Source organism: Thalia democratica, chromosome 6 (assembly GCF_965202585.1).
Source record: "Thalia democratica chromosome 6, ktThaDemo2.hap1.1, whole genome shotgun sequence".
Lineage (NCBI taxonomy): Eukaryota > Metazoa > Chordata > Thaliacea > Salpida > Salpidae > Thalia > Thalia democratica.
The window spans coordinates 48312010-48324649 of NC_139170.1; the positions used below are offsets into that span (position 1 = coordinate 48312010).

General features: G+C 26.2%; 1 protein-coding gene across 2 annotated transcripts in view; it reads left to right on the forward strand.

Annotated features, from left to right (window-relative positions):
• Window positions 1-12640, forward strand: part of LOC145839512 (phospholipid-transporting ATPase ABCA1-like) — a 30761-nt gene that overhangs the window by 701 nt on the left and 17420 nt on the right. For both annotated transcript variants that reach the window (XM_082947108.1, XM_082947109.1), the window contains exons 2-16: window positions 216-309; window positions 882-1035; window positions 1580-1673; window positions 1905-2051; window positions 2469-2566; window positions 2819-2910; window positions 4442-4614; window positions 5083-5256; window positions 5603-5705; window positions 7505-7613; window positions 8196-8378; window positions 9782-9896; window positions 10178-10285; window positions 12019-12128; window positions 12327-12438. In XM_082947108.1, coding sequence (XP_082803234.1) covers window positions 216-309; window positions 882-1035; window positions 1580-1673; window positions 1905-2051; window positions 2469-2566; window positions 2819-2910; window positions 4442-4614; window positions 5083-5256; window positions 5603-5705; window positions 7505-7613; window positions 8196-8378; window positions 9782-9896; window positions 10178-10285; window positions 12019-12128; window positions 12327-12438 — 1866 coding nt within the window. The remainder of the gene's footprint in view (window positions 1-215; window positions 310-881; window positions 1036-1579; window positions 1674-1904; window positions 2052-2468; window positions 2567-2818; window positions 2911-4441; window positions 4615-5082; window positions 5257-5602; window positions 5706-7504; window positions 7614-8195; window positions 8379-9781; window positions 9897-10177; window positions 10286-12018; window positions 12129-12326; window positions 12439-12640) is intronic.

A 12640-nucleotide genomic window follows, 5' to 3' on the forward strand; every position in this document is an offset into this window, starting at 1 on the left:
GTATCTTTTGTTATTTGGATAACATTTTAATCACTAAAAGTAAATAAACTCTTAAAACTATGTGTTTAAGTTTTAAAATTATGAAGATACAAAAACTAGTTCAAATAATACGAACAAGTTTTATATTTTATAGATAAAAAACTAGTTAAGGTAGTACGACCAACATTTTTTCCAGATAAAATATTAGTTGAGTTATGCTTTTAACATTTTTTCAGATAAAAACTCTTATAGAGATAATATGGCCAACTTTTTTGTTCGCTGTTATGGTTGCCATAAGAAAAAGCGAAGAAGTTGCCAATGTTGATGAGTGTTAGTTTATTTAAATTTATTATTGTTTATTTAATGGATTTTATAAAAAAAAAATATTTTTTAAGAGTATTTAGTTTGATTAATTTTGTTTTATCTAGTTTTATATTTTCTTTAAGTTTTTCAGAGTGTTAAAGTTAGTGCTATATTCAAAATAAGTATTTTTAACTACTTGCTTGATTGAGTGTTTTTTATTGTGTTAAGGTAAATTTTACTTTTTTAAGTACTTTTATGTAATTTTAGAATTAACCGAGTAAAGTATTGTTTGAAAAACTATCCATATTAAATGTTTAAAACATCCCATAACTGGGTTCTTTTTAATGCATTTTTAAGTGATTATATTTGAAACTAAACTGTTTTGTTTACTTTAATTTTGTAACCACATAAAATCTCTCTACCTTTACTTATCAAAAGCTAAACATTTTGTCTGATACTTTGTTTTGTTAGTTTAAAAGTAAACGAGTAAAAATAATTGACTTTAAAATCAAACGAGTAAAAAAAGGGACTCCAAAATTCAGAAAAAGAAAAAAAATTGGCACAAAATATAATTTATCAAACTGATGCCCCCATTTCAGGTCACTATCCAGCGAGAGCGATGCCCAGCGCGGGGGTTTACCCTTGGATGAAATCGATCGTTTGCGACCTGTCGAACCCCTGCTTTCCCACCGAGGTACCTTCCGAAGTTCCCGGGCAAATTAACAACCCGCAGACGTCTGCCTACACCGATGGGTTTGAGATGTTTTTATTTTAATTTTTTTTTATTTACTGTGTTTAAAAGTTTGATAATATTTTTATTGTTTATTGCTTTTATCAATTGATCCAATAAGTTACTTTTTTTCTAAATTGCTGGGTAAGTTTAAAAGCACTTTTAGAATAATTCTTTACTTATATTAATTCTTTATTTTGTTATTTTTGACTGGCCTATCCACTTGTGTGATAGATGCTTGTATTTTTTTTAACAAAATTTAATCCTATATGTTCTAAAATATTTATATAAAAAAGTTATGATTCAGTTGATTTAAAGTAAACTTTTATTTGCTTGGTTAGTACGGAATTGTTATGTAAATAGGCATTTGTTCTGTATTATTTTTCCCGTATTTTTAAACTTCGACATTTACTTTTTTATTTCATTTATCTAAGTAAACCTCCATCTGCAATTTTAAGTGCTGGTTCAGTTAAAAATTATATATGTTGTTAGATTGTTCGTTTTATTTGCTCCTAATTATTGTTAAATTTACTCTATTCATAAATATCGTAAAACATTTATTTACAGATTAATTTCCTCTCTGTCTTTACTGTCAACTGATCCGTCTATGCTGGCTGATCTGAGCAAAATTCCAACAGTATTGGAAGAATTTCGCACAACGGTAAGTTTACTTGTTTCATTTGTAGTTGTTGTTTATTTCTGTGATTAACCTAGTTTCAACTGTTATTTATTTTTTTTATAGTTTAGTTAAAAATAAATTAAACTTGAGAGGTTGGTTATAAAAGAAAGTTCTAATAAAACATATAAACAAAACAAACACTTTAGAATGAAACAAAATATAGAAAAATATATTCTAATACATTGATTTGACAAAAATAAAAACAATTTACAGGGCACATTAGGCGCAGACGCGATCAGTTTGTTGGGTTCTTATTCGAGCATCACGGATCAAATAAGTCCCCTGATTGAAACTCTTTCAACTTGTTCTTCGGGATCCGCATCCGAGTGTCTGTTCGGATCCGGTCCTGACCCCTTCAGTGTGAGTTGTTGACTTAAATTTATTATGAAGTATTACTTGTTAGTATTAAGTATGTGCTTGTAAGTTTTCAGAACTGTTTTTTGTAAATTTTAAAGATTTTTCAAAACAAGTTAGTCGTGTGGTTTAGTGTAAAGTTGTAGGAACATTTTTAAGTTGGAAAGAATATCTTTTATTGCATTGTTTAAAAAAGAGTTTATTTAACACTATAAAATAAATTTAAACATTAATACTCTAGTTTTAGATAGTACGAAGCATTTAAGTGTACTTTGTTACCATATATTTATTTTAAATGAAAGCAATTTCAACTTAAAATATTAGCCATAAGGTTTATTTACTAAATGTTAAGGTAAGCTAAAAATGTTTAAGTTGTTTATTTATACAAAGAACTCTTTTAATTTGTTTATTTACAATTAACAGACGTTTTGTGGTCACCCGGCCAATTCTACTTATTCTTCTTTTACAAAAATGTTTACTAGTGAGAGTAGAGACAGTGTTTTGGATGTACTTCCTCCTATGTTAGTTGTTATATACTGAATTATGTTTTTTAGTAAATACTGTTAGTTGTTATATATTGAATTATGTTTTAAAAGATACATTTCATCTCAAGTAAATATCTGATGTGTTATTATTTGTATTTTAAAGATGCACACAAATGCAACACAATTTACATTTATAAACAATCACGCACAAATACTTCAATCTTAATACGTTAATCTTAGGTTTTCAAATCATCTTTTAGCAAATAAAAATTTCAATCAAAATTACAGCAATGGAAACTTTTGTACAAACTTGATTGGAAACCTATCCACGAATGAAGACACGAGGTTTTTTTGGGACACCTTTCAGCCTATCTTGTTAGGTTTGTACTTTTATTATTATTAGTTTATAGTCAAATAGATTTTAACTAAATAGTTTTTTTTGTAATATTTTCACGGTATAAATTTTGTTTAATTTAATTTAATTTTTTTAAATTTGAAGCGTTTTGATTATTTTTTTGAAATAAAAAGATCAAAGTTGTTATGTAACGATTTCGTTCTTATTTGTTTTCAAAGTTTAACGGAACAGTTTTGTTTGTTCAGATGACAATTAAAATAAATATATAAAGTTATAAAACTATTTGATTGCGATGTCCAACGCAATACAAAGCTCAAATATCTTTTATTATTTATTTGTATTTTAAAATGTTATATTATTATTTTTATCAAATCTGATACTTTTAACTTCTAAAAAAGTGCAAAGTAATTGGTGTAAACACTTTTTCGCATAAACAGTATACCTTTCAAAATAAATCTCACCTTAATCATAAATCACAATCTATTTTAAAATTTTACTTTAAATTAATTAATACAAACCCAAAACATATTGGATTAAATTTATTATTTTTTTTTTTCAAAACGTATTGGTTTCAATATTTTTTATTTATTTATTTACGCAGTAATTTATAATAACTCGGTAATTTAATTACGTTACATAACAATAAATTTCATCAAAGCTGTAATTAAACAAACATGCTATGACTAATACTAGGATGAAAAAGCACTTTTTTGTTAATCAAAAAGTATAAAAATAGCTTAAATAAGCTCTTATTTTTTTACGTTACAGTTGATAAATAATTTTTTTTTTTTAATGTTTAAAGACTATGTTTTTTTTTTTAATTAATAAAATTTACGAATAATTTCTCATCTCATTCACTGCACTTAACTTGAGAGTGAAAAACATACAATTTTTGCTTAAAAATAAATTTATACGAAGATATTAAATACAATAGAACAAAGGTGGCAGTATTTTACAAAAAGTTTGCTAAATTTACTAGAACATTTTTTTTTGAAGACACTTTTTAGAAAAAAGTTTTAATGGGTCGTTGTAATTTTAAAATATTTACTAAAAATTTGGAAAACTTTCTATGAGCAAACATGTGTAAATATTATATTACAATAAGCCATACTTTTAATAACATTGATTTAATTTGATTCATTTTACCAAGCAAACGACTTACAGGTGTAGCTCTATATAGATACACAGAATAACTAAAAAAGCCACAAATTGATTCGAATCTAAACATAAAATAAAAAATAGGTAAAGTAACGTTTGTGCAATTAAACAAAGCACCGAGCTCTCAAAGATTAAACCTTTTATTATTCAAAAACTATTGGTTTTATACATGAAGGTAAAATACGACATTCATTTTTATATACTTTTTAAACCTAAACTTTCAAAAGTGTGCAGCTAATGATATTTAAATAAATTATTTCAGTTACAATAAAAATAAAGTACCCACCTAGTTTACCCCACTCACCACACAGGTGACTTCTTACACGCTTTTTTATAGGTATTTCGCAAAGACAAACCTCTGAAACGCTTATCTGTAAGTGAAATAATATTTTTTTCAGGAAAAATAACGTACACGCCAGACACGCCGCTGACCAGGCAGATAATGAAGAAGGCAAACTCCTCCTTTGAAGCGATCAGCAGCCTCGCCAAGTTCGGGACCACCTGGTCACGAGAGCTCGCCCCCAAGTTGACAGAGTTCGTTGAATCGGACCTTGTCACGTCACAATTCAAAGTTTGTTTTTTATTCGACTTTGAGCTGATTGTCTGATACGGCAGCCAACCAAGTATAATTCGTAAGAAGTAAAATGCGGTATTTAAGTCTACTGTTACATGTAAAAATACAAGTTTCTTTATTAATATAGAATAAAATAAATTGTTAGGTATAAAAATTAAATTTAAAAACATCATTTATTAAACCTTGCTAATTTTGTAGTGTATTTAGCGGTATTATGCTATTGCAATAATACGAGTATGGTTTTACAAAAAGTATGCTATTAGTTAAGAAAACTTGATTAGCTTTTCTTTGTTTCATTAACAAATTTAAGTAAACAAATTTAATTAGATGTTGATTGTACTTTAGTTTTCATTACCAAAAATAATGCATAACAAAAATATTTTATGATGTTTAAAAAAACGAAAATCAAACACTAACTCTGAACCTTAAAAAAAAAACAACCACAAACACTACAATAAAAAACAGGATATGTTGGACTTGTTGCTAGACAACGACTCCATTAGACCTTTTTTGCGATCAGGCGTGCAACGCAGTCAGCTGGAACGGTTGCGGGAAATGTTGACCAATGAGGGCAGTGCTGAAGGGTTTCTGGCTTCAACTTACGCCAACATCAACCAACTGGTGCTCTTTGTCACCAAGGTGAGTTTTGAGTCACAAAGGTGGATGTAATAGTTCTTTTAATGAAAAAATAAAAAAGGGCTTTTTTACACTAAAAATTTTCATAGTGTTTTATCATTTTTTGTTTGAATAAAAATTTAATAAAAGGAAATTAAAATACACGTACAAAAATATTTAGAGCCTTTAGTTTCTTATTTATTTTCGCTACCAAAAAATAAGGTGTTTTAAAATTTTTGAGTCTGGTACGTGTTGTTCACTATGTATATTAATAGTTTGAATATCTACACTTTACTAATTCTATAAAAGTAACGATTTATAGATAACAGGCTTTTTTTTTTGTTTAGTTTACTTACATGTTAATTTTCAGATTTTAAGCTGTTTGGAGTTGGATAAGTTTGAAGGACACAAAACAGAATATGACATGGTCAATAGAAGTATGGCATTGGTTGATCAGAATGAACTGTGGGCCGGTAAGATTATTATATATATTATCATATTGTTTTATTTTACCTTAATACCTTGTGGGCTGGTTAGGTTTAGTTGTAAAGTTTTATACATGTTTTCATATTGTATTAATTATAAAATAATAAATTTGTTGGTAATTGTTTTTTAGAAATTTTTTGTTGTTTTTTTTTAAGAATCTTTTGATTTAAACTATTTAAGTTGTATAAAGATTTAATTTAGTTTTTCCACTTAAAAGAGATTTAAATAAATTTTGTTTAAATAAAGTGATGTTTTTTAATTTATAAAAGCTTCAAAAAAAGTCTTTTTGTTTACTAAAAACTTTTAACAATAAAACTTTATACAGTAAAAAACAAGTATATCTCTGTTGTTAAATGATGTTGTCTACGAATACAGTACAAGTGTTGAAAACTTACAACATACACAACTTAATTACATATATTTTCTTCTAAAAATTTAATTTATTCTAAGTTGAACTTCCTATATAAAGTCAAATTATATTTGTCTTGTAACGGTTACTCTATAAAAATTGACTTTTAAAGTTTAATAAACAACAAAGTTTATTGTCTTGTTTACTTTGGAAATGTTAACGTAAATTAAACTTCTGCGAAGCATTTAATGACAAGTTTCAAACTGTAAGGAAATAATACTGTTAAGAAACGATTTATCCAAATAAAATAAATCACAAGTTCTTCTAAAACTTAAAATAAACAAAATTTTATTACATCGTGTTTTATTTACTCTAGGAAGATCCACGGTAAATTTAGCTTCTGAAATATTTTGTACTTAGTTGCAAAGTTTACTGAAATATTTACTTAGCAAGATGTTTAGTCATCACCGTCATTTTGTTTGCTTTCCAGTTACATAACCAACGAAAAGTATCTCTCATCAAACAAAATGTTTTCGAACTTTTGAAATTTTCTTATCTCTGAAACAATATATTTGTGTAAACTTGTTACGACACTGTTGTATAATGTTTGTTTTACCTAGTTTTCCAGTAAACTTGTTGGAAACAACAATTCTTTGCAAAGCTTATAAAATATATGTGATATAATCAAAGCACACACACACAATTTACATACTGTTGTTTAAATGAATTATCATTGTTCAAACTCTCTTTTTATTTGGAAAATAAAGTTGAAGTTATAGCTTAGATTTTTATAACAAAAAAAAAATTTAATAATGGTAATGTAGTTTTATAAATTTTTAATGGGTACAACATTTTTAAATATAAAACGACTACAGTTTGTAATAAACTTAGTAAAGAAAATTTTTTAAAGTTCAAATTTGTTCAATATTTCCCTATTGTTTTTTTGTGCAGATGTTAGAATCTTTTATTATTAATATTTATTAACAATGAATTAACAGTGGTCCTACTAACTAAATTGTTTTAAGACAATTCAAAACTAATACCCAAGCTCTAAGTAATAATTTTAAAATTACATTAAGCAAATATGTAACACGGAAAGTATTCGAATGTGATTTTTACTTTCATACTTTTTTTTGTTAAAATCTTTATAACAGGGATAGTATTTTAATTAAAAATATTTTTACTCACATATTTACTACTTTTATAATCTTCATCATTGTGTAGTATTCAAATTATACAAAATTTAAACACAGGTTACATATATTTTAGAAATATAGTCAAACAATTACACAACAGGGGTAGTATTCAACTGAATGATTTAATATTACATTTTCATAAATATGTATTCAATTTGCAGTGAAACAAATATATAACAGGGTTATATGTGTTTTATTTACACTCCCACACATGATTATATTCTGAACTTTTTTATTACAGGGGTGGTTTTCGAGTTGGATGATTCGGACACAAGCCTTCCTCCTCTCATAAAATACAAGATCCGTCAAGACGCGACAACCGTCACCAAAACCAACTCCATACAGGGATTGTTAGTTTGCAGTACTATTAGTTTTAAAAGTTGAAGTTAGTTTAGAAAATGATTTTTTTTAGACTTTGAAGTTTCTTTGTTAGATTATTAAAAAGAAAGTCAAAATATTTTTATTAAAAAGTTTTAATAACGTAAGAGTCAATGAAGTTTAATCAAAAAATTCAAATAAATTTTTCTATTTTTAAACAATTGGAGTTTTGTTAAAATTTAATGTATTTAGACATTTAGAAAAGTTTAAAGTTAATTAACACTAAAGATAAGTTACACTTAGTTCATAAAATTATTTCTTTATTATCAGAAATTATTATTTTTTCTTAATCTTAAAGGTTTTTATGTAAATAAGATTCACTAAATTTCCACTTCACTACCATCTTTTTAAACAGATTAAGAAATCTTATCAAAAATTTACCCAGTATTCGCAAACCCGTGCAGCTTTACTATTAATAAATTGACTATTTTGTAAAAAAAAAAGAAAAATGTTGTTTGTAGATTTTATTGAAATACTTTTACAAACTTTAACTAGGAAAAAATACTATAATTGTTATTTTTTTTAAACCTACCCCTTTTGACCGACCCCTTCAGTTTTTGGAAGCCTGGGTCGCGGGCAAACGACCCAAGGATCAGGTACTACACCTCGGGCTTCCTGTTCGTGCAAGACTTGGTCGAAAGAGCCATCAACCGTGTCTGGATGGGGGATTCCCATAAAGTGAAACTTCCGGGCGTTTACATGCAGCAGATGCCCTACCCCTGCTACCGGAGCGACAGGTGAGAATGCGGCCGTTTTCGACGGCGAAATTCGGCGGGAAAATAAAAGCGGGTTTCGCGCGTAAATTATTCTGAATTGTCGGTGGTGCATATTGAATTAATAAATTAATATTGTGTTAAATTACTACGAAAATATTAAATAAAATATGCATCACCGCCAACTCAGATAGTTGAACAAATCAACAAAGACTTCCACAGGTTCCAAAAGATCCCTCCCAGTAGCCCCCTAAAAAAACCCCACTCAGGTAACAACTAACCCACCAACTAAAACAAATTATAACCCACCCCGTTGATCCAACACAGTTTCTGGGAACCTGGAAGCTTCAGCGACCAGCAGCAGTATTACCAGACAGGATTCCTCATGGTGCAGGATCTGGTGGACAGGGCTGTGACGTCACAATACGCCGACGAGCTGGGCGTTGCCGATGACTACCACGGGGTGTGGATGCAGGAGTTCCCCTACCCCTGCTACTCGCTCGACGAGTGAGTGTGACGTAACAGAGAGTGGTCGATGACGCAATTGTCGATGAACTAATTCTTTATGTTTTAGCCAACCAGACGATGAGAGTTGATTTGAACATGAAAACAGATTAATTCCAATAATTTATCAAGAAAATTCTAAAAGTTAATTAAATTAAATCGCAGTTAATTCGGCTAAACTAGTTGAAATATTGTTAATTTTTGTTTTTTTAATTGTTGTTTAATACTTTATTAATCTTGAAAAAATGAAAGTACATAGGCAATAAATTACTTTAATATAAGCTAATATAAAATTGAATATGGATAATTCAAAGATTTGATATTGTTTATGGATTATTTTTTTTAAATCTATAATTGTTATATCAATTTGGTTTTGTTTCTAATTATTATGAATTAAAAATTAGTTTGAAAAGTTTATAGAACGTTCTTTTTGATAAATACTGAACTAGATTAATATTTATTAAAAAAGTAATTTGCTTAGATCACTTAACTTTATTTTTTTTGATTTTTAGAATTTATCATTAATTTTGTAATTAAAGGTAATTAACATTTTACTTTTAATAAACTTAATAAAATAAATATAAACTACTTTTTCACTTGTAGAAACATTTCTCATGTATTTTTTTGAAAAAAAAAGTTTTATTAAAAGTATTTATGAGTTTGATTTTGTTCACTTTTACTTATAAAAAACACTTGTTTTATGTAATTAAACAGTTTGGCTAATTAACTTGTAAACACTTAATTTTTGCAAAATAATTTTTTTTAAGTTCTAAAAACACTTTCTTTAAAGAAATAACACTGGTTTTACTTCTATAAGAAGCTAAATGTTCTTAAATAGTAGTGAAAAAAGTTAATCTGTTTATAAATTCACTTTTTAAACAAAATATGCTTTTATAAGAGTCTAACTATGTAAATACATTCAGGTTTTTGGAATACCTTACGCAGTTACTGTCCCTTCTAATGACACTTGCTTGGGTTTATTCTGTTTGCATTATTGTTAAAAATATAGTCTATGAAAAAGAACAACGTCTAAAAGAAGTTAGTTGTTAATTATAGATGAAGAAAGTTGTGTTTCGAGTAAAATATCATAGAATTTTTCTTTTAAGGATAAATGAATAGAAAAGACTGCTTATTAAAGTAATATTAAATAGTTATTTAATAGTATATAAAAAATATGTACAAATTTTAAAAAATCAGTTTAAACTTTTTGTTTAACAAATATATTTAAAAGCTAATATTTTGTATAATATACAATGAAATATAAGTTTCTTTTTTAAACTTATGTAAATGTTAAATTTTAAAAACTGATTTTTTTAAAGGTAATGAAAATGATGGGCTTATCAAACAGTGTACATTGGGTCGCTTGGTTCATAAATGCTTTCACACTTATGTTTATATCATCTATATTATTGGTGATTATACTTAAAGTAAGTAATATACATACCTTCTATGTTACTGATTATTATATTAAAAGTAAGTATTGTTTACACCTTCTATATTACTTGCGATTATACTGAAAGTACAATTATTTGTTTGTTAGTTTTTTAATTGTTGTATTTAAAGTAAGAGTCTTTTTATATCATCAGTAGATTTTGTTGTATTAAAGATTTATTTATAATAAATTTATAATCTAATTTGGCAAATTGAATTTTTATAAACCGCAGTTTTAAAAATTCATGAAAACTAAGTTAATTAGTTGTTAGTATTAACTTAAAAATTCTCAATTATGTATTTAAACAAAACAAATTTAGTTATACTAAGTTTACTAACAGTCTCACTTGATTAAATTAAGTTTGCATTTGTTCATATGTGTTAACTATAATATAGCAATGTGAAATGTTGATCACTACTTTACAATGTTTTGAAATTTGTCAATTCTTTTTTATACAATGTGCGGAATAAAGTTTAGTTTTCTATCAAAACGCTTAAAAGGAAATAGATAACTTTTTAAAGTTGAGTAAAAGAACTGTTTTTCGAATATTATTGGGAACAAACCTGTATATTGTAAGGTATTGTATGAAACAAATATTAGTTTGACGTATAAGCTTCCTTTTAACGTACTTAGTATCATATGTTTCTATTTGTTTGGTTTTATTTTCCAGTAAGTATGAACTTTAATGTGTGTTTAGTATATATTTACACAGTTTAATCATCTTTATTTTAGAATAGTTAAAATAAAATCATAAGAAAATAGCACGGTATCAAGTAGCTAAAAAAACAAATAAACAAAGTTATTTATATACAAAAAATAAAAAAGTAATTTACTTTTGGTTTTGCTAATATGACTTTCGTTTTAAAGATTGTTTTGAAACAGCAATTTTTCTAGTATTTTTTTTCAATTTTTTTTATTTGAATAAAAACAAACTAGTACAAATTCAAGTGTGGTAAAACATACCACATATCCTTTAATATCATGTGTTGAATAATCAATAATAAAAAAAAAAGTTACTTTCTAATAAGTTTACTTAAATTTGTTTAATTATTATAAAAAACTGCACCATTTTGATAAAATTTATTATAACAACATCACTTATGTACTGCGGAATATACATGTGGTATTAATCATTTGACAATTTTATTATTGATGAACTGATTTTTCTACATTTTTAAATATTAGAGTATAATTTTGTCAGCATTCATCAAGAAAATTAAAACTTATAACAAGTAACTTAAAGTATAAATTCAAAAAAACTTGATTATATTACATATGCAAATTTATATTTGTTAGAATTTTTAAACAATGTCAACCAGTAAGTGATAAAAATAACTAAACTTTTAACCATCTTTAAAATGCTGTTATAGTTAAACAGACTTTATTTTTATATTAATAATTAGATTTAATAAACTGAACAAAAGAAGCCTTTATCCAAAAGTTCAGCGCTATTTAGTTTTGATACTTATTTATAAACAAAATTACTTCTTAACTCAGTTTTATTTTATTATTTTGCAATTCTTGTTATTTTTTATTGGTGGTTTATATTAATAATACATTTTTATATATTAGATTTTGTAAATACTAATGTATAATTATTCTCACTGCTTGTTAGCTGACTCTAAATCCAAATTTCTTCATGCTAATAAATTAAATAAATCAATTATATAAGTGAATAAACTTGCTCAAATATTAACAAAATTAAATAAAGTTTTATACAATTTACAGTGTGGCGGAGTAACACCGAATTCAAACGTCTTCATACTGATTTTGTGGTTGTCAGCATTCGCGTTTGCCACCATTGCTCAATGTTTCCTCATATCTTGCTTCTTCTCTAAGTTTATTTTATATAAATTGTGTGATGAAGAGAGTCTTATTATTTTTGTTTTGATTTTAATAGGCTATTGGCTAACCAATCATTTAAACTTTTAAACAAAACTAAAATAGTTTACTGATTTTATCAAACTACCCTCAGTAATTACCTCTTATTTTTTCATAGTTATTAATTATAATTTGATCTCATTTTATTATTTCAGAGCAAATTTGGCAGCAGCCTGTGCAGGAATAATATATTTTGTTTTGTACCTTCCATACAATTTGGTGTTCACGTTCAACAGTATTATGACGCAACCTGAAAAAATCACTGCTGTTAGTTATTCAACAAAGATTTACTTAAATATAGTAATAGGTATAAGAGAAAAAAACTCTTTCATTTACTTAAAATAAAAAACAGTATAAAATATCAATAATGAGACTTTATTTTCTTAATTTTTAAATAATGAAAATATTAAATTTATTCAAAAAATAAAAAAATAAAATTATATAAAAGTTCATTTAAACTTTTGAAGAA